General features: G+C 52.4%; 9 protein-coding genes across 9 annotated transcripts; 5 read left to right on the top strand and 4 right to left on the bottom strand.

Annotated features, from left to right (window-relative positions):
* Positions 1-12: 12 nt before the first annotated feature.
* Positions 13-905, top strand: VE01_01190 (uncharacterized protein; the record flags this gene model as incomplete). The annotated part of the gene is made up of 2 exons (XM_018270716.1): positions 13-192; positions 273-905. 2 exons carry the CDS (start codon positions 13-15, stop codon positions 903-905), a joined length of 813 nt encoding a protein of 270 aa, XP_018134477.1.
* Positions 906-977: 72 nt separating this feature from the next.
* Positions 978-1,906, top strand: VE01_01189 (uncharacterized protein; the record flags this gene model as incomplete). The annotated part of the gene is made up of 3 exons (XM_018270715.1): positions 978-1,397; positions 1,443-1,482; positions 1,536-1,906. The coding sequence occupies 3 exons, from the start codon at positions 978-980 to the stop codon at positions 1,904-1,906; spliced, it is 831 nt and encodes a 276-aa protein (XP_018134296.1).
* A 605-nt stretch (positions 1,907-2,511) lies between these two features.
* Positions 2,512-3,009, bottom strand: VE01_01188 (uncharacterized protein; the record flags this gene model as incomplete). The annotated part of the gene is made up of 4 exons (XM_018270714.1): positions 2,512-2,608; positions 2,681-2,734; positions 2,799-2,872; positions 2,938-3,009. 4 exons carry the CDS (start codon positions 3,007-3,009, stop codon positions 2,512-2,514), a joined length of 297 nt encoding a protein of 98 aa, XP_018134297.1.
* Positions 3,010-5,293: 2,284 nt separating this feature from the next.
* On the bottom strand, positions 5,294-6,806 carry VE01_01187 (uncharacterized protein). Its single transcript, XM_018270713.2, has 2 exons — positions 6,420-6,806; positions 5,294-6,329 (listed from the first exon to the last, which is right to left on the bottom strand). The coding sequence occupies exons 1-2, from the start codon at positions 6,544-6,546 to the stop codon at positions 5,404-5,406; spliced, it is 1,053 nt and encodes a 350-aa protein (XP_018134298.1). The 5' UTR covers positions 6,547-6,806; the 3' UTR covers positions 5,294-5,403.
* A 290-nt stretch (positions 6,807-7,096) lies between these two features.
* VE01_01186 (uncharacterized protein) lies at positions 7,097-10,054 on the bottom strand. The gene is made up of 2 exons (XM_018270712.2): positions 9,118-10,054; positions 7,097-9,060 (listed from the first exon to the last, which is right to left on the bottom strand). Exons 1-2 carry the CDS (start codon positions 9,406-9,408, stop codon positions 7,858-7,860), a joined length of 1,494 nt encoding a protein of 497 aa, XP_018134299.1. The 5' UTR covers positions 9,409-10,054; the 3' UTR covers positions 7,097-7,857.
* A 582-nt stretch (positions 10,055-10,636) lies between these two features.
* VE01_01185 (uncharacterized protein) lies at positions 10,637-11,049 on the top strand (the record flags this gene model as incomplete). Its single annotated transcript, XM_018270711.1, has 3 exons — positions 10,637-10,783; positions 10,874-10,923; positions 11,043-11,049. The coding sequence occupies 3 exons, from the start codon at positions 10,637-10,639 to the stop codon at positions 11,047-11,049; spliced, it is 204 nt and encodes a 67-aa protein (XP_018134300.1).
* A 1,717-nt stretch (positions 11,050-12,766) lies between these two features.
* VE01_01184 (uncharacterized protein) lies at positions 12,767-14,122 on the bottom strand. Its single transcript, XM_018270710.2, has 2 exons — positions 13,917-14,122; positions 12,767-13,855 (listed from the first exon to the last, which is right to left on the bottom strand). The coding sequence occupies exons 1-2, from the start codon at positions 13,962-13,964 to the stop codon at positions 12,830-12,832; spliced, it is 1,074 nt and encodes a 357-aa protein (XP_018134301.1). The 5' UTR covers positions 13,965-14,122; the 3' UTR covers positions 12,767-12,829.
* Positions 14,123-14,258: 136 nt separating this feature from the next.
* On the top strand, positions 14,259-15,338 carry VE01_01183 (uncharacterized protein). The gene has a single exon (XM_018270709.2). It carries the CDS (start codon positions 14,299-14,301, stop codon positions 15,262-15,264), a length of 966 nt encoding a protein of 321 aa, XP_018134302.1. The 5' UTR covers positions 14,259-14,298; the 3' UTR covers positions 15,265-15,338.
* A 163-nt stretch (positions 15,339-15,501) lies between these two features.
* VE01_01182 (uncharacterized protein) lies at positions 15,502-20,384 on the top strand. The gene is made up of 3 exons (XM_059463338.1): positions 15,502-15,851; positions 15,910-18,793; positions 18,892-20,384. Exons 1-3 carry the CDS (start codon positions 15,604-15,606, stop codon positions 18,925-18,927), a joined length of 3,168 nt encoding a protein of 1,055 aa, XP_059320044.1. The 5' UTR covers positions 15,502-15,603; the 3' UTR covers positions 18,928-20,384.
* Positions 20,385-20,954: the final 570 nt, after the last annotated feature.

The raw sequence follows: 20,954 nt of genomic DNA, 5'->3' as shown, positions 1-20,954 counted from the left end.
ATGGTACATACGATGCCTGCGGCGATGCCGGAGAGGAGGACCGCGAGCGCGAAGACTGTGCCGGCGACGGGAGCGACGGTGGTAGAGAGGAGGTCGTGGATGGCGAATAGTGAAGCTTCTTCGGCGGCGCTAGAGGAGTGTAGTGATGCGCCGGCGAGGATGAGGAGGGCGGGGTTGACGAAGAGGGCGAATGTTAGGAGAGAGATGGCGAGTTCGGTTGTTGATTATTCCCATTTTTAACTTTATATCTCCCTTGTCCTTTTGTATCGCAGCTCATTCACTGCACGCCTGCTTCAGTTTTTGTTGTTTTTCCTACGTGCATATTGCTGGTCGATATGAACACCCGCACGCCATCCCGCGCACCGCGCACGGAGCAGAGAATCCAGGGGAAGAAACGCAGTGGTAATGGAGTTGTCAGGGAGCTGAAGAGGGAGCTGAAGAGGGATGTGGAGATTATGGAGAGGGGGTTTGCGGATCATCTTAAGAGTATGAGTGAGGAGGTCGGCTCGAGCGATGAGGAGGATACGGAGGATGATGAGGATGACAAGGACGATGGGGATGATGGGGATGACAAGGTTGACGAGGAGGAGGAGGCGGCGGAGGAGAATGACAAGGACGACGAGGAGGAAGAGGAGAAGGCGGAGGAGAATGACAAGGACAAGGAGGATCATGTTCATCATCCGAGTGGAGACGAAAACAAGGATACACTTTCTCGGAAGAGGAAAAGGGACGATGAAGATGACGGCGAAGTCAGCTCAGGAGAAGAAATTTTTGAACCCCCCGCAGTCCAGATCGACAGTGACTCTCCGGTTATTGGCCCACCACCAGCAACGAGTGTGTCTACGAGTGCCTCCATCGCTGTGAGTGCGCCGCTGACGAAGAGTGTCCTCAGGCTGCTGGCTTAGAACCAGCACCGACTACAACTTCTCCTCCCACGGACAACATCCCGTCTCCAGCTGCTCCTGGAACAGTTCAAAATGGCAGTGTCTCTACGGCTATCAACCTGCCACCAGCAGGGAGTGTGCCAGCCGGTGTTGACACACACACCGCCGGCACTGAGTGTCTCTAAGGTTGTTAAAGCACCACCGGCAACGGGTGTCAGTGTCCCTGGAGTTGATAAAGCACCACCGACGACGGGTGTCAGTGTCCCTGCGACTGTTAAAGCGCCACCGACAACGAAGCCACCCACAACGAAGTCACCCACAACGAGACCTCCCACGGCGGGACCACCTACGACGAGACCGCCAGTAACGAAACCACCCACAACGAGACCGCCGACAACGGGAGTGTCTACGATTGTCAAGGCACCGCCAACAGTCCCCCTCCTAACACCCTTGATCCGGCCCCCCATCCCTCCACCTCCTAAAATCCTCGTCCATTTCATCCGCCACACCAAGGTAAGCCTCCCCAACTACTCAGAACCTCATTAACACTATCCACAGGCAGTCCAGGACTACGACCGCAACAACCGCACGATCATACGTCCCGACCCCCCTCTGTCCACTCTTGGACACAATCAAGCTGCCACAATCAAGCTGCCACAATCCGCAATCACTTCCCCCGCGTCGGAGTGACACACATCGTCACCTTCCCACTAAAGCGCACGGTCGAGACGTCTCTGCGAATCTTCTTCCCTCTCCCTCCTAACTCTCCGAAAATACAAGCCCAGATCGTCCCTGCGCTGCGCCCGGTCCCGCCGCCGACTCTGTTCAACATCCCCTCGCACCCTAAAGCGCTCCGTGCCATGCTTTCGACAGGGTACCATGCGCAGCATCGCGATGCGGTGGATTGGTCGGGGCTGCCGGCGTATCCGAACCATAGTACCACGTTGACGTCTCATGCGCGGACACCGGCAATGAATCGGATGATGATGTGTGCGGATGCGGCGAGGGAGGGGAGGGGTTGAACCTAATGATTGTGGGACATGGGTCATCGATGGGGGAGCTGTTTGGGGCGATGGGTGGGGTAAGCTACATTCGAGGGAGTCGTGGAGGACGTATAAGTTTCAGCAGATGGGGTGGGTGTTTGAGGAGGTGAGGATGAGGAGTTGGATGTAGGACTGGAGATGGCGATGGGGGGATATTTCGTCATTTATTGCGTATCTGCGTTTAGATATAAGTATAGACTGTAATTTATACCCATTTATTCAGAGCTACGAGTACTCTTTTCGAAGTGGGTGTTTGTCGGGACTGAAGCTACGTTCAATACCTGGTGTTTTAGTAGTATATCTACACAATCGTGCTACACAAATATATTCAGGGGCCTCGAAATAACACCCATCATTTATTTCAGCAATGATGCCATCTTGTCAGGTACGAGTCTAGTTTTTCTTCCAAGAGTTGTTTTTGGAAAGCAGAGCTTATCAAACAAGTAGCAAAGTTTCAGGATCTGTATTTCATCAAACTAGCTAAATACGAGCCACTTTTGATGCGTCAAACCCATTATCGCCATCCTTTGGCCAGGCATGAAAACACCATACCCTCAACATAATCCCTCCTTCATCATAGCCATTTAAGTGAAATAGCAATTGACAGACCTGAACACAATATCCGTAACTTCGTGCTCGCCCGCATAGAATGGCGCATGTCTACCAAGGCAGTTTCCAGCCCTATAACGAACGATATTAGCAAAATTACTACTGACGGATATCTGCAGTGCAGCATTGGAGGTCGCTACGTACTCGAATACGTCGCATCGAAATGGAATCCTCACGGTCAGTGTATTGTAGATTGGCCTGTTGTTTGGTTAGTACCTCGGAGCTATATATGTAGGCTATTTTGATCGATGTGTGGGCTTACTGTGTTTTCTTGAAGTTGACACAACCTGGCCCTGTCACGTCGAAATTCTCTCCGCCTTTGGTTGAGAATCTCCCCTGAATTAAAATCACTATTAGCTGTCTGTCTCTATTTCATTCTGGAAGTTATTGCGAGATCTTACCCAGTAATCTGGGCCTTGGGCGGTAGCTAAGGAAGCTAGGGCAGCAAGTGGGAGGATTGTAGAGAAGCGCATTTTGAAGTAGGTGCTTGTTTTCGAAGGTAGGTTCGAGAGTGCGTGCTGTCAAAGAGTAAATATCTGAAGGGAATTATGCTGGTATTATAGCTGGTGAACCCATTTAATTATATGTTGTGTATCGCCTTGCCTTACGTTACTGTGTGCAGGGGGACCGTGATGCCCGAGACAACGTCGGGTATTATTGTCTTGTAATGTCTCGACCCTTCCATCAGCTTGCACTCGAGCGTAATTTTCGTAGCTGATCTTCCCAAATCCATCATCACCCGTTACAGTCTCAGCACTTATGTCCAAAAAAAAGTCTCACCACAAATATCTGTCACATTGCAAGATGGAACTAGCTCGTATGTAAAAAGGGGCCGGAATAGTAGCCTTGGCACAACTCCTCTATTCTACTAGACTAGTGCATCGGACTGAGTTGTATATGATACCAGTAACATCGTGGACTCCTGGATAAAACATATCGTATATATCATCGCTGCAGTCTCGTTTACTATACGATATCAGCAAAAGTTGCTACAAATGTCTCCAGGGTAGGGGTTGTGACGCACCCATATAATTGGCATTAATTAGCATCAGTCACCGTTAGTTATTATATGGCTGCTTATTATTTGTTAATGTCTCTGAGTTATGTAGGTATTTTAATTGATGTAGGCTTACTCTGAAGGCTCCCTGTTGATGCAGCTAACTGATACGATGATGGAGACTCCCCCATTGTTGTCCTCGAATTTTGCCTACGTTAAATCACTATTAGCTAGCTGTCTCCATTTGTTTATTTTAAAAACCAATGCAAAATCTTTTACGGTAGCCTTGAGCGGTAGCCAAGGAAGCAAGGGCAGCAAGTGGGAGAATTTTGGAGAAGAGCATTTTTTGGGGATTCGAAGGTAGGTTTAGGAGTGCTGTTGAAAAGAAAATATCCAAAGGGAGTCATGTTAGTCTTATAGCCCATGAGCTCATTCAGTCATGCGCTCCGTATCAGCTCAGCTAACTATGTGCAGATTGACTCTGAGGCCCAAGACAAAGTCGATAATTGCGCTGTCTTAGCAATTCTCAATCCTATTGCTCCAGCTGCTCTCGGGCATAGCTGAACTTCCCAAATGCATCACCGGCCGTTACTGTCTCCTTTGCTATTTCTAAAACCTTACCAACTATCTTTGTTACAGCTGCAAAGGGAAACTACCAGGCCTGCAATAAACGCCGGAATAGTATCAGCTGCGACGAGGGATTGATTAGTAGCCCTTGCTTCAACAGCCCAGCGAGTTACACTACTATCACAGTGTGTAAAGTATGTCTCTAATTCAGCTATACCCCTATTATTCCGGCCTTTATTGTATGCCTTCGGGAGGTCAGCTGAGAAAACCGCCGTTGTGAAACCTCCCAAAGGACCAGTCGGTTGCCCGGCCAAATGCCTAGAAAAACTACTCATCACATCACAATTCATCTCTGCCCAGGGACGGGTTGTCTTAAACAGCGCAGAAATGTGTAACAGGTATCATGCGATGTTACCAGAGAATATCGGGTGTTTGAGCGTGGTTACCAGCTATACGTAGTCTTGGCCCAACTTTGCATGGCGTTCTGGGGACTCTTACGTTGGCTGGACGAAACGGGAGGCTTTTGAATTACTACGCCATCTAACGGGCGTACATATCGTATCTCCAGGTCTCTGGGACTCTTCCAAACAGCAGTACAAGTCATTATGCAAAAACCCCATATCACCCCAACTTCTCCGTCCTACCTGACTGAACCCTGAGACACCACCAATCCCCTCCTCACATCTAAGACACCAATCTATCACCCGCATCCCTGGGTATTGGCTGGGCCTTTCGCTTTACGACGTACTGTCTAATACCAACACCCTGAACTCGCTCCTTGAGAGATAAGCTGGGCCTGGAACATATTTGAGCACAAAATTTTAACTTATCTGGGGGATAGAAATGTAAGGTTTTCGTTCGGGTGAAATGGCTTCGGGGGGGGGAAATGTGACATGTCGTACTGTTTGTGAGACACCATACGACTATGGTATGGTATTGATTCTAGTTTATTCGCGGATGCTCGTTTATCCGCGGGGGATAGGAGGGCTTGAGGATCTGGATTATGGCTTTGAGTAATTGAACACCTTTGCTTTAGTGCTGGTTGCTGTGAATAGTATTCATAGCCGTAGTCCCTCATACGTAGTATGGGAGTAGTTTAGTCAATCAGATAAGTCTGTCACTTAACAGTCACTAAAATAATAAAATGAAGATACAGCAGAGAGTGAAGCGTGAGAGAGCACAACGTAGAGAGTACCCCCAAGACAGCATCTTGTATTCAACTTTTAAACATCAACCACCAAGATAGAGTATCCACAAAACAGCACCTTATATCCAACATCTACACATCAGACAACCCCCCCATCTAATACCTCCTCGGCGCCACACTCGGCTTATTCCCCAAAATCCCCTCAATCTCCTCCAACACCTCTGGCGTCAAAAGCTCCACCATCTCCAGCGACCTAACCGCCTCCCACACCTGCTCCGGCTTCGACGCGCCCATAATCGCACTGCTCACATTCTTATTACTCAGCACCCACGCATACGCCAACTGCGCCTGCGTGACGCCCAACTTATCCGCAACAGGCTTCAGCTTCCTCACCGTCTCGAGCTGGGCCTCCCACTTGCCCTCGCCGAACTCCTTGGTCATGCGAAGGATGAAGGGGTCCTTGTCGTCGCGGCTGTAGCGCGAGTCGGCGGGGATGCCGTCGTTGTATTTCCCGGTCAGGATGCCGGTCTTCAGGGGGCTGAAGATGGTGAGGCCGGTGCCGAATTCCTCGTACAGGTGGTTGAATTCCCCATCCACCTTGTCGCGGGCTAGCATGCTGTAACCGGGCTGCTCCATCAGTGGACCGATGAGACCGAGGCGGTCGGCGTGGCGCCAGGCGGTTGCGATCTCAGAAGCGCTCCATTCGGAGGTTCCCCAGTAGAGAGCCTTGCCCTGGTTAATAACGTGGTTAAACGCCCTAACTGTCTCCTCCATAGGCGTATTCCTATCCGGCCTATGCGCATAAATCAGATCCACGTAGTCCAGCCCCAATCTCTCCAGAGACTGGTTCACGCCCTCGATGATGTGCTTGCGGGAGAGCCCGGTGTTGTTGACGGGGTTGGAACCGAAGGCGCCGCCCCAGTAGATCTTGGTGGAGATGACGAGGTCGTTGCGCGACCAGCCGTATTTGGCGATGGCGGCGCCCATGGATTTCTCGGATTCGCCGCCGGCGTAGCCCTCGGCGCAGTCGAAGAAGTTGATGCCCGCGTCGTAGGCGGCTTTCATGCAGGCGAAGGTCTTGTCTGTGGGAGGGGGGGTTAGCGGCGTGGTGTGGGAATACGGAGAGTGAGGAATTGGGGGAGGGGGGAGGAGGAGGAAATGGGGGGACATACCATCCTCGACTTGTCCACCGTAGGTGAGCCATCCACCAAGGGAGATAGCAGAGACCTGGAGACCAGAGCGGCCCAAGAAGCGGTATTGCATCTTAGGCAGGTCCTTTGGGGCGTCGGTGGAAGCCATTTTAGCCGGAGGGGGTCGTCTGTTCAAGCTTGTGGGTAGGTACGAGCGTAATGAATTCCAAGTCTCAGAGTAAGGATGTTTGTCTAAGAAGGAGCTTGTAGAAAATCTTCAATTGGAATACAGAAATGGGGAGAGAGGGAGGAAATATATAAACAATGTACAGCTCACCCCAGCAGAAAGGTCCACGTTGCTTATAAACCCATCCATTGGGGACATGAGGAGAGGGGAAATGAGGGGTCCCCCATCCCCCCCCCGCTATCTCCTATCGTCATAGCTCTCTCCCCCCCTCCCCGCCCCGCCAAAAATACCACATCATCGAAAGCCACGCACCCCCACCAGCCAATCGCACTACCTCCATCCACCCCACAACACCTTATTGAGATGGTTCGTTCGGGGATAGTGAGGTTATATCGCCGACGACTGTTTTGTTGCTTACTCACGCCGCGATCGTTTCGGGATGTTGGTTTCGTATAGTCTCATAGGCGGGCGGGGCGGGGAGGGGGTTTTGATGGTTGAGGGCGCGCGGGATGGCGTGCTGGAGGGCGGAGAACGGGATAGCGGCGGTAAGAGTTTTCCGATGGTGCTGGGCCCGCGACTCCCCGGGTATATGTGCGCTGCGAGGGATGTGGATATGGAGTTAGCTGGTTGGGGGGTTGAGTTTAGATGTGCAGGAACGCAGTGCATCGCAGCGGGGTGGAGGGCGGAACTGCCGAATGGGTGTGTTGGGGATTGTGAGATGACCCCGGCAAGGCGGTCCGTGGGGTTGATTGATGGGCTGGGCGTCTTGACCGCTGCGTGTGATGATAGTTTTTCAAATTTTCTGCAATGACTGGTAAGGCAGGTTGGCGGAATTGATCGTTCAAAGCCCATAGTCTTATGGTCGTATCGAGGAATATCAATTGGCGCTGAGTAGGTGTACAATCATTAAACGCAGTAGAAGTAGGTATATGCTCATCATTTCTCATCCAAATTTCATATACTACCATCGCATCGATCCGATGGAAACCACAGAGTTGAGCTGAGTGTCATCCACCCCTCGATCCAACTATGTGCGTCGCCGCAACATCTATATAGAAGCATGACTATCTCCATGGTCCTGCTATCCTATCCGAACAACCCAAAACAAAAACCGCAAATTCGTTGCTAACAAAATTCCGCCCTCCTTATCGACGTAACGAAAAACCCCCCATGTGACTTATTTTCCCTCCCCTCCAAAACCTCAACAGCGACCCTTTTCTCTTTTCCCAACAAAAGATCCAGGATTTTCCCCCATCTGTCCATCTGTTTTGTCTCTCCGCCTGCCTGTCTATTTTAATAGTGGCACAAACCCCCACCCCCCACCCCATCCGTCTCCACATCCGCCGCCCACGACCCAGCAAGCCCATTAACCTGCAAATCCAAATCCGGCACACTCCTCGTCTTCTCGAGCTTCTCGTCCGTCACCGGCGGCGCCACAACAGGCACTCCCTTCAACTTCCCAAAGCCCCCACCCATCGTCTTCTTCCACGGCGTAATCGCCGGCTCCACCGTCTCATCGCGCGCCTGCTTGAGGAAGGGCATTAGAGCCGTTCCGCCGGTTCCGCGGAGTTTCTTGCCATCCTGGTTGTTGGAGGAGGATGACAGGGCGAGGTTCTGGCGGTGCTTGTTGCTCTCATCGCGCGTCCAGGGCGGAGTCTCACGGGACTTCATGACGACGTAGCGGGCGACGATGGCGATATGCTTGTCCCTGAAATTCTGGAGACGAGCAAGACACAAATCATACGCCCCCGTCAGCTCCGTGTCCACCTTGCGGCTCTCGACGAAATCGCGGATGTTAGCGCAGAGCGAGACGTCAGCGAGGAAGCGACGGTGCGCGCCGGGCATGTAGCGGCGCATGTCGTGGATGAAATTGTGTTTTGGCGGAGGCGCGGTGCCCTCCTGGTCCGAGTGCGCTTTATCGAATTTCTGGCCCGTGGGACGATGCTGGATGCCGAGGACGATGTCGAAGAACTGGATCAGCGAGCTCTGCGCGTTACTGCCGCCGCTGAACTGGCTGTAGGTGTCGGTTCCCGAGCCAGTGTCGTAGATGACGCCGTTGGGGAGGCCGGCTTCGGCCATGTTCTGGGAACCGGCGAGGAAGGGGCGGATGTGGTGGTAGAAGACGTGTGGGTCGCAGTTCTCGTGCATGCGGACTAGGAGGACGCTGAGGTCGTCGAGGCGGGATGCGAAGGAGCGGAGGCAGGCGGTTACGTAGGGCGCGTCTTTTTCGCGGGCGGCGGTCATGGCAGAGATCATCAAGGGGACGATGGGGCCGCCGCGGGCTTCGATGGCGACGGAGGTGAGGTAGAACCAGGATTCGTCGAGGGAGCCGGTGAAGGTGAGGAGGGTGGAGAGGTTCTCGAGGTTCTCGATCGGCTCGCTGTTGAAGAGGGGTTTGAAGTTCCACAGGACGACGGCGGCGTAGGTGGCGACGGGGGGGATGTCGAGGTGCTTGGCTACTGCGAGGAGGGGGATGGAGATTGATGGCGGGACTCGCTGTGGGAGTGTTAGTGAGGTTGTCTATTGGTAGTTGGAGGGTAGATAGCAACGTACCTCTGAAGGTGTTTCACCACCCCAGATATAGCCATGTGCCATAAAGGCCAGCATCATGTATGCCCGCTGCCACTCGGATTCATCTTCCAGACCGGTGGTAGTGAGGACAGGGAGATCGTGAATGATGCCGCGGAGGCGCTTGCTCAAGAGGAGAGCCTGCAGGTTGGCCACGATGGACTCCCACTTGTTATAGTAGGGGTCGGGCAGGTGCTGCAGCGGCAGACGATCAGGGAGGAAGCCATTTTCGGGCGAGATTCCGTAATCGCTGAGGACGGGGACTGGAGGAAGCATGACCGCGGAGGGTCTTGGGGTTTGTAGAGGAGGGTGGTGGTTGTTATAGGTTGTAGATGGTGGTCGTTTGAGGCGTAGTTGGGTGGTCTCGTGGGATGGGGTGGATTCCAGACGCAAGGAGTATTCAGATCAAGTCCGTATACTCCTCAGCCGTTGTGATTAGGGTTTTGAGGTTCGCATTAACGGCTGGGGGGTGAGCTGGGGGTGGTCGTGAGGCGGTTCAATGGAAGAATCTTGGACGGATATGAGTGCAATGGCGGGGTGTCGGTCTTGGTGTTTGTTGAGGAGGGATGAGGAGGAGGGTATCAACGGCTCGATAGTAGTAGCGTAGTAGCGTAGGAAGTGCAGGACGGATGGAAGTGAGGTCGTAGAGATAATTGTAGGTTGTTGATGCGCGTCTTTATAGCGTTTATAGCGTTTATAGTGCGTGTATCTCCCGATACGGGGGAATTGGGGGAATTATCGGTATTGTCGGTGGTGCACAGTAATCAGAAACATGAAGTTAGAAAAAGAACCCCGCCAAATCCCGAACGATACAATTTGGTACCTTGGAGAAGACTGAAACTGGCAGCGATATCGGGCGGGGTCCCATGGTGGTGTTTGTACCTACTCAAGTACCTGCTGTCTTCCGTTTGTGTATCTTCTCTACGATTGATAGCGCGTGGCAACCCTGTGTATGATCCTTGGAAGGTACTTAGCTGTAGACTCACCGTAGACTTGCAGCAGAAACTTGCAGTAGTACGAGCAGTAGACTCCCATCCCGCAGAAACACACCAGCTATTCCAGCCAGCCACTTACACCACTAACGCACTTCCAGCCACTTACATCCCCCCTCTTACCTTTACACCCACGCCACCCGATTCTAGCCGATCCTGTCCTGCATTTCCTGTACCACCACCAATTCCGCGGCCCCCGGCTTAACCTTTCTTCCATCCACCCCTCTCCGATCTCCCCGGCCACAACTCAAGGTCACAGGTCACGTTTCATCCCCAACAAGGCTAGCCTCAGGCCGGAAGTGTTCCTCGCCAAAATTTCGCGGTCCATCCGAACTGTACGAACTTACGAAAGAAGGTCTATCTACCGTCTAACCGTCTACCGTCATCAAACCAAGCACCTCCGGATCACCCTTCAGCTCGCTCCAAGTGCATAATACCTTACGCCATCATATATCCCCGCACTTTACCTACACCGCATTTACACCACACACACACAAACACACACCGCAACTATGCCTCCCAAGACGCAAAGAGTCCTCGTTGAGCGCGCAGGAGGTGGCCGTCGTCTCGGTGCGCAGAGGGGATATCTGGGACAGGCGTACGAGGCGGTCACGTCGTCGGAGAACGCGAGTGTGGTGAGGAGTATTGCTGTTTTCGGGGTAAGTAGAGTGATGATCCTGAGCGCGATTGGATGAGGGAGGAGTACGGGTTGCAGGAGGAAGACGGACTGACTGACTTTTTTTGTGCAGGTTGCTGTGGCATTCTTCTCGAGCCAGTGGAGTGATATGTTGTTGCCTGCGTGAGTACCCTACCTACCTACCTACCTACCTCTCCTTATCTCCGGGGCGAGTGTGCATGATCTGCGTCCCGCGTGCGTCGAGAGATAGTCGTGGATGGTGTGCTGATACCGTGGTACAGTTTGTAAGAAATTGTGTGTTCTGTAACACTACGGGAGTGGGAAGGAGCGATGGACAAGCTTTGAAGGAAGGAACGCGGCGGGGGAAAAAACGGAGGAAGGGGCCGACCTACCAACTCCGAATTGGGTGTGTGTACGATATATTTGTTGTGTTCGGGATATATGAGGATGGGGGCGCCGAAGGAATGGTGCAAGGGGGGAGGGAGTCGTGTAAGAACAATAGGAATACATGCGAGTACAACGGGTCAATGAAGGGTTGTTGTTTCTTGATGATGGTGTCGGTGTCGGTGTCGGTGTCTTTTATGGTGTGATTTTTGATGTGGGAGAGAGTGGTTGGTGTGCCTGGATTTGAGGATCGGGATGATTCGTGAGGAGAGTATTGGCAATTGCTTGATCTGAGGAGTGGTTGATTCGTGGGTATACTGTTGTCGTTACTGACTCTGGATGGCATCGATTTGAGAGTGGATTACTGACATTACTGCGTTATGGGATGAGGCTGATTTTGGAGTTAATTGCTGACATTTTCTATTATTTCCCAGGACTCGATTTAATTAATTTGCAAACAAACAACCTCTCCAGATCCAATTACCAACATGTTAACTCGAAAAGCAAGAACCTGCGTCAACCAGCAACGCAAGGATCCAATTACCAAAACATCAACTACCAAAGCAAGAATCCACATCAACCAGTGACACCAGGATCTAAAACATTAACAAGCAAAGCAAGAACCACCGCCAACCACCAAAACAATAACCCATCTCGACAGGCAAAAACAGGAACCCACGTCGACCAGCAACATAGGGATCCAATACCAACACCTGAACAAGCAAAGCAAGAACACATCAACCAGCAACGCAAGTATTCAAACAACCAACCCCTCAAAAATCCTCTCCACCTCCTGCACTCTCCAATCCCCCTTCCCCCCATTCTTTCCCCCCTTCAAATCCTCAAACCTTTTCTTCCTCCCATCCCTATCCGCTCTTCTCTTTCTGGCTTCCCTCTTCTCCCTCTCCCTCTTCTCCCTCTCCCTCTTCTCCTTTCTCTCCTTCTCTCTTCTCTGGCATTTTTATCACCGATACCACACTCACACACACACTCACATTTCCCAGTCATCCCCTCGGTTACAGACTGTCGTCGGACCCGAGCAAGGTAGGCACGCATCTCCAGCGCCTCTATAGCAGCCTGTCGCTACCTGACGACTCGGCCTTGGGATTTGGCGATGGGTTTCTTCTTGTGGGTGCCCTTGGAGTTGGTGTTGGTGGAGAGGGGGTTAGTGACGATGGGGCCGGTGATGGTGACGGAGGTGTGGGTTTTGGTGGTGAGTGTTTGGGCGGGCATTGTTGCGGTGGGGGGTTTGGTGGGTTGCGGGTTTGGGTTTGGGTGATTGGTGTGGTGGGAGGTGCGGATGAGCTGCTGTTATGATGGAAGGTGCGGTTGGTGGCTGTAGCGTGGAAGGTGCGGATTATGTCTGAAGTTATGGAAGGTGCAGTTGATATCTGTTATGGTGGAAGGTGCGTTTGGATATCTGAAGTTATGGAAGGCGCGGATGATGATTTTGAAGTTAAGGAAGGAAGGAAGGAGAGAAAGAGAAGAGAAGGAAGGAAGGAGCGCTGGAAGGGTAATAGTAGGTGTGAGCATTCTCATTTCGACTGAACAACCTCACGCAACCCCATTCACGCCGGTGGAATTCTATTTCATTAGTTGGCCGTAGCTCAGGAACTCTAAAACCCTCCCTTCATAACAAGTGGTATACACACCCCTTCTCATCCCACCCCTTATCACCCAACCTCTATCTATTGCCCCTCGCCCCCGCCGGCGCATCCACCCGCCTCCTCTTCAACACATTCCCCAACGCATCCCTCACCTCCGGATCAGACCTAATAGTATTACTAACCAACCACTCGCTCGTCCTCCTCTGCACCTCCCTCACCGCCCCCTCATCCCCCACAAACGGCGCCATCTCCATAGCCACCAACCTCGACGCCTCTGCGTCCGCCGCTCCCGCCAGCGCGGCAATCCGCTCCACCTGCCTGGTCAGCCGCTCTTCCTCCGTCCCCGATTTCGCTGCTGCTTGCGGCGAGGATAGGAGGGGGCCGAGTTGCGAGAGCGCGATGAAGAGGGTTAATGCGCATTTGCGCAGGATGGCGATGAGTTGGAAAGGCAAGTATGGTGGTTGGCCCCCCACGTTCGTGAGGAGGGGGTTGAGGAGGTGCGAGGCGAAGCGCGGTGCGTATGGGCGGGAGGCGATATGCGCTTCTAACACAGCGAGGCTGAGAAGGCCAAACCAGCGCCAGTAGACTCCGAATTGGAGGTGGCCCGTCAGGCCGAGGACGTACATCATCACCGCGCCGATGCCGTAGTATTGCATGATCCCGACGGCGCCGACGGTGAGGTAATCGCGGATGGACGACTTGTTCGCCCAGCCTACGATGTCGGGCCCGAAGCGGTCATATGCGAAGCGCGCGGCGGGGTTGAGGAGGGTGTCCTGGGCGGTCTTGAGGTGGCGGAAGAAGTCAGTGGATGTGGCTGTCTCGGCGACTTTGTCGGGGTGGTAGAGGGCGGCGAGGCGGCGGAAACGGGATTTGATCTCGCGATCTGAGGCGGAGTGGGGGAGACCTAGGTCTTGGTAGTAGTCGGAGGATTGGCGGATGGTGTGGTGCGCTTCGTAGATGGTGTAGAGGAGGTAGGTGGTTATGACGGCGATGTGGATGCGGCGGCGGTGGGTGTTGTGGAGGGGGGTGGAAGGTTGGGGTTTGGGGTCGCCGGCGCGGATGGTGATGCCGTACCAGACGGATTGGAGGGCGTTGGTGGCGAGCTGGGAAGGGGGGTTTGTTAGAATGAGGTTGATTTGGATAGAGATGGGGGATATGTTATACATTTGGTAGGAATGCCCATCCCGCGAGGGACAGGAGTTGAGAGGACATTTGTATTATCGTCGTGGAACCATGGGGCCGTCAAATCGAAAGTATTTGAGGCTGGTTGTGAGGAAACTTTGTTGAGGAAACGTTACTCGTGTCCTCTTGGTGATATTCCTTCTTTATAATAAAGTAAGCGCCTCGAGTCTCACGGACGTCGGTGTCTTTTGTTCGGATCCACCGTGTCAACTTCGGTACCCGGGGCCATGCCTTAATTATCCTTGGCAACCACGCTAGCGGCCGCAACAATTTTTGGCATCTGCAATTTTTAGGACCTGCGATAAAGATAGCAAAGATTGGAGACTTGGGAAATTCCAAGAACCCAAACACAACAACCACCACAATGCCGTCTCTAATATCATCACCGGCGAAGGACAAGTCGGACAGGAAGCACAAGAGCAAGGACGGCAAGGAGAAGAAGCGGAAGCGTACGCAGGAGGAGGATGGGACTAAGCACAAGTCGAAGAAGCATAGGCACGACAAGTCCGGAGATGTCGAGGAGATAATCGAGGAGGAAACAACTGCTGCTGCACCAGTCCAGGCGGCGCAAAACCCAGACTCAACCAACGAGTCGCCATTCCATGTCCAAACTTCGTCCTTATACCTGCCATTGGCCCCGATCTCCCAGAGGACGCCGATCGAGGGCATCTGCGCCGAGCACCTGTCGCCATTAATACTCACGTACTACCCGCCCTTCCACGGCGTCGTGTTGTCGTACAGCAATCCCCGGCTCGCGGAAGCGCCGTTCCAGGATGGCGGGGCGCAGGTCATGATGAAGAGCACGGATGAGTATGCTGTTAGCTGGACGTGGGTTACGGCGGAGTTTATGCTGTTTAAGCCGACGAGGGGAGGGTGGTTGGAGGGGTATGTGAATCTGCAGAATGAGGGACACCTTGGGATTGTGTGCTGGAATCTCTTCAATGCTAGTATTGAGCGGCAGAGACTGCCGAAGGAGTGGAAGTGGGTTGGGGCTGAGGACTTGGAGGGGGAGGGATATGCGGAGGATGGTGTTGGGTATTATGTCGATGGGGCGGGGACGAAGATTGAGGGGATTGTCAAGTTCCGGGTTAAGGATATCGAGTCGTCTCACGATAGGGAGAGGGGGTTCCTCAGCATAGAGGGGACGATGCTGGAGGATAAGGAGGAGAATGAGCTCTTGGAGGAGGAGAATGCGTCGAGGAGTACTGATAAGAGCATGATTGGGAGAAGGTTGGGTGGATCGAGGGCTCTGGGCGCAACGAGCTTGGGTGTACCAGCTGAGCACAATGAAGAAGAGGGCAGTAGGAAGCGTGGCAAGAAAGAGTATTGAGGAGTTAATAATGAAAAGCTTTATGATCATAGAATTATATTTTTGCATGGCAGCTTTAAAAGCCAATAGCACCCTCCTGTCGTAAAACTGGTGTCTTGAAACTTTTTACTGTGCTGGGTGCTAGACGGCATTCTCCAGGGACCATCCTGCAGCGTAGCAACCCCTGCTTATCGCAGCTAAAATACCGTTTGATAACGCTAAAATTCGCGAAAGGCGCGTCACGTCGCATCCACCTTCCCCAGATTTTGCCTTCCAAAAGTTCTCGAGGAAGCCAGCCCCAAGGTTGCCCTCTGTCTGAGAGAACAAATTTCTCTGCAACAACGCAACCCCGCACCAACGATGCGGCTCCGACTAGTAGTGAAGCGGCATGATCTGCCAGATGCGGCGATCGTGTGGCCGGTGAATGACGAGGCTAGGGTGATCGTCTCGCAGCTGCTGGAGCAGGTGAATGAGGTCGTGCCTCTTGAGTCGGAGGGGGAGTGGGGGTTGGAGGATTATGCGGTTGAGGTGAGGGGGAAGGAGACGAATTATGAGTGTTTGCATTTTCAGGATGTGAAGAGCATTTTGCATGAGGATGATGAGGTTATGTGGGTTTTCTATTCTAGATGCGCCTGGGGGAATAACATTGCTGACCTTCCATCTTAGTATACGGCCACTTCTCAGTGATGATATTAAGCAGAGGCGGGCTTCGGGAAGGTATCAAATTACTTCGGATGGCATACACCTGTTTGACGGGGCGGTATTTGGGAGGCCGAGGAGAAGAATGATTGAGAGTAGGCCTGCTGTCACGATCAACCCAAGGAAGAGGCGGAGGGTTACATACACAGAGACAGTCGAAGATGATCTGGAGGATGAGGACTCAGACGAGAGCTTTCTCCGGATCGAAGGAGTGCCGCAAGAAACCGACGATGGTGGAAACCAGCAGCTTGTTGTCCGAGCTGATTTCGACAACGACGACGAGGATGAATCCGAAGATGATGGCAATTTCGAATCTGCAGATGAGGATATGGATGAGGATTTATCCGTGGACGAAGGTGAACTGGAGGGGGAGCTCGAGGCTCTCAATGCTGAGTCCGACGATGATGGAGCTTCGGATAAGGAAAATATAAAACATGGGTCTAAAATGGACGGGGTCCAGACGGGTGACAAGCTTGACCCCAAGTCGCATAACATCATACAGCTGCAAGAAGCGTTTCCGGACGCCCCTCCGTCTATTTGCGAGCAGGTGATGCAGAATTGCGATATGGATGTTGGCGCAGCTTACGATACTCTGTCGAAGGGATTTAAGCCTGGGAGGTCGAAGACTGCCGTTCGTTCCATGATGTGGTCGCCGAGTAAAACCGCGAAGGCACCTAGATCTTCACGAGTTCAGACAAGGTCTGTTAAGGTTGTGGAGCAAGAAGAGGACTTGGTTGCCGAAGATCAGGATCAAGTCGACGATGCAGACGAGGAAGAGGAGGATGAGGCGGGTTCCGATGAGGAGGATGATGGTGGCATGGCAGGCTATTACGACAGCCACGGCCTGCCTCCAGGATCAATCAATATTGGCAAAGGTCTTTCTGACATTGCCAAAAGCACCTTAGCCCGAGCTACTAATATCCCACTCCCACCAAGCCGCCATTCAGTGCTGAGAAGATCTGATTCTCCCAGCAGCAGTAAGAGCGTCAGGTTTGTGGAAGACACGGTTGTTGTTCATGACCCGGATGCCATTGCACTTGATGACGATAGCGATGATGAGGATGACGAGGATTTCGATGTTCCAGGCCAGAGTGAGAGTGACTCCGGTTCAAGCTCCGACTCCAGCGACAGTGACGATGAAATGGAAATCTCAGCTGCGCCTGCAGTGCCGACAACCGAAGTCGCTGATGACCTAACTTCCTCATCCGGTAGCGATGACAGCAGCAGCTCCGAATCTGAGTTTGAAAGCAGCTCTGATTCCGAATCTGACTCCAGCTCTGACTCTGATTCAGATTCGGGCTCCGATTCAGATTCAGATTCAGAACCAGAAGTAGCATCGAGCAAAGCACCAGCAGAGCCCAAAGCGCCAACTACATCCAAACTTGCGGCAAGCTCTACTCAAAAGGATACCCCTAAAACTGTTCCCCCAGGCGAAGGGCGAAACTCTACAAAAGCCCGGAATCAGCGCCGGCGATCAGGAAACATCCTACAACGCTTCAAGGAGAAAGGCATCCTACCCGCCGGCGTGACCCTTGCCGAATTCGGGAAGCTGAATATTGACAGCAACACGACCCCTGAAGCCGCTGCTGAGGCATTGGCCATTGCTAGAGCTCAGATTGAGGAGGAGGAGGCAATGGGTCTACGTACGTCCAAGGGGACGTCTTCAAAGAAGGCCAACAAAGAGGCAGAGTTTGAAGCGAGGAGGCAGGAATTACTCGCTTCTCTATCTGCTGGTGGAGTTGATGTTGGGGCCACTTTGTCGAATGGAAAGGCAGCGGCCAAGACACCCAATGGGACTTCGTCTAGCCATTTGGCCGATCAGTCAACACCTGTGCCCGCATCGACAGAGAAGGAGCTTACTTCGTCAGCTTCTACGAAAAAGAAGTCCAAGGTCGATGTGGACGCTGGTCGAAGGCTACTTTTTGGCGCTTTGGGCATCAAGAACCCCAAGACAAAAGCTGACGAAGAGAACATCCGCAATAAGCTTATGAAAGATGTCAGGAAGGTCAAGGAGCGCGAACCTGAAGTGCCGGTAGCAGCAGAAGATGAAGAAGATATGGACGACGACACCTGGAGAGAGAAAATAACCCTCAGAGCCGTCGAATGCTGCCAAGAAGGCATTGAATTGAGCGAACCGCCATTCCCTTTCGTGCAACGCTGGGATCCTCAGCAGCAGCATGTCTATCGGAAAGGCAAGCGCGGCGGTAAGGGTAAGAGAAACCAGAGGAATCAAGTGGAGTATTATGAAGAGGAGCAAGCCTCGGCGAAGAAGCAGAAGCGGAATCATGACAACAACGGCTATGATGATTATACCGAATATTCGGAAGAGGGACAGAACACTGGCGACTTTGATCAATACGATGGTGTAGACGACCAAACCAATGATCAGGTTATGGAGGATTCGCAGGGAGTTGATGGCGAGCCAACTGACGAAAATGACTTACCAGCCCTTCCTGCCGATACTTCGAGCCTTACAGATATCACACCAAAGGATATGAAGCCGGGGATGGTAGTTGCATTCAAGCAGCTTATCATGTCTGAGGCGACAAGCTGGCAGCCGGTTATTTCGGAATACCGAACTGCAGTTGTCAATATCGTTTCCGACAAGAACGAGGTCGAACTGACGCTAGCAATTCGAGACCGCGAATACCCAGAACGATACTACAACCAAGAAACTGGTGAGAGAATCTACGGCAAATTCGACATGCCCGTAGAGGATGAAGAGGAGGAGGAAGACCTGGATGATGGCTTCAGAGCACTAGGATTCGCCGAGCTCATGGAACCAAAACTGCTGCAGGCGGAGCCCGAGAATCTGAAGATAGATGGCCTTCTAGAGGCGGTATCTGATAAGGTAACTACCAGCACCGACGAGTCTATCACCCTGGTCCATGAACAACATGATGCACCGAACGAATCCATTGAAAACCCGCAAGTTGCTGATGAGGATAGGATTTCTGTGCAGGATATACACCAGGTACAAACTGAGGACGACTCCCCGCCACGCCTTCCGTCGGAGCAACTTCCAGCTATCCGGCATTCGGCGCAGGTGGATGATGAGATGGTTGATGTGTCGATCACTGAGGAGTCGAGAGAGGAGTTATCTGTTCTTATGAGGGAAGCTGGATTTCGATCAGATATTCCGTCTTCGGTCCTCAAGAACAGGCCTCAACTTCCCGATACCCCAAATGATAACGCCGAGCTCAAGCGCCTTGCCCTATCTATGAATGTATCTTTGAACAAAGCTGCAACCCTAGAAGACTCATCGCAACTATCCCACATTGAAGACGAGAACAATTCCACGCCCACGCAATCTAATTTCTATCCCAAAATCTTGGTTCCCTCATCGCTAGCCAGCCAAACCTCAGACCACGGCCAACGACAACCTGATTTTCCCACGCCTGGTGAATCAACTCTAGACCGCTTTGGCGACTCCAATTCCTTTCCGCTCAGCCAGGACGGCTTTTCCCTAAATTCTGCTCACACGGAAACTCTAGCAGAAGAGCCTCAACTTCCGTCTATCCAGCCGAACCACGCAGCAGCCGCACTCGAGGCCCCACCGTCCGAACGCGAATCCTCTGTGCTGGACTTTCCCAGTCTCGACGAGATGTTCTCCACTGCACGCAGCTCTTTTGCTGCTAAACAAGACAATCTAGAACTCATTATAGCCCCACCCTCCACCTCTCTAGGCGCCAACAAATCATACGAAGAAGCAATGGCGAAGCTCGATGCCGAGTTAGACGCACGAGCCGACCCGGACCAGAATTCCGGCGACATGACACCCCGAACGCGATCAGAAGATCTGTTTGTGTCACAGCTCGTCGAGGACGTACATCAACGATCGAACCCATCCAAAGACACTACAACGACGACAAGGAGTCCGCCCCAAAGCCCCGCTCTACCAAGGCAGAGACTTCCCTCCAATAGCAGTCCCTTCGTCATTCCCTCCGGCTCGCAGCAGGTCGATCTTACTCTCTCGAGTGATAATGACTTTGACGCAAATGCAAAGAACAACAACGACGACGACGACGACGACGACGACGATGATGAGTATGACCCCACTATGCCGCGCGGGCCGGGGTGGGTGCGGAAGCGCAAGATGAGGCGCCGGACGGGGGGGAGTGCGTCGACGTCCCAGGGATCAGGGTCGGGGTCGCAGACGCGGACGAGGAGTCAGAGGAGGAGGAGGGCGACTATGGGGGTTTAGTGGAGGTGTGTATAGTAGGATTGTGAATATGGGATATGGGTGGTGTATGGGATGGGTTTGGAGAGGCTTGTTTGGGTATTTTGGGAGTTATGGGGCAGCTTGGGTGGTGCATTGGTGGTATTGTGAGCGGGATGGCATCTGATCATATTGGGCTTGCCGCTGTTGAGTTAATGTGAGGAAGAGAGCCAGCTATGGAGCATGGCATTTCCCATAGTAATAATGAGATAATTACCTCTTGCCTTCATATTATCGTCTATTGCTGGTCTATCCATACCGTCCACATCGAATATGTGCGCAAATTAGGCTACAAAACTTGGGATCTGCGCCAAAAGCAGTTCAGACAGGGTTCAGACAACATGAGCAGAGGGGTCTATCAAACCTAGGAACTGGGCCAAAAGCAGTTCATGCAGGGTTCGGACAGTATGCACAAAGGAATCTATAAAATCTAGGAACTGCGCCGAAAGCAGTTCAGACAGGGTTCGGACAACATCGTAGATTTGCGCAAAAGAGGCTATGAGGCTTGAAATCTGCGCCAAAACTAACGTATGCTAAATGTATTTGTAATGCATTAATCAACACAGGCTTAATGTAGCCTAAGAAGTAAAGGTCTATAAAAACTAGGAAGCTCCCACTGTATAGATAGAATGTAGAAGGCAATATGCATAGACTTGCGTAAAATGGGGCTGTAAAACAAACGTGCCTCCTTGCATATCATGGTAAAATGTCAGCAACGAATTTCGACCGTTGAAACAATGATGTATAATATCTAATTATTATCTATCCGGCACATCCAGGCCAACCCCCCCCC

The sequence above is a fragment of the Pseudogymnoascus verrucosus genome, assembly GCF_001662655.1.
Source record: "Pseudogymnoascus verrucosus strain UAMH 10579 unplaced genomic scaffold scaffold_3, whole genome shotgun sequence".
In the NCBI taxonomy this organism is placed as follows: Eukaryota; Fungi; Ascomycota; class Leotiomycetes; order Thelebolales; family Thelebolaceae; genus Pseudogymnoascus; species Pseudogymnoascus verrucosus.
Note: the sequence above shows the minus strand (reverse complement) of the source record. Positions and strands in the feature narration are given on the sequence as shown.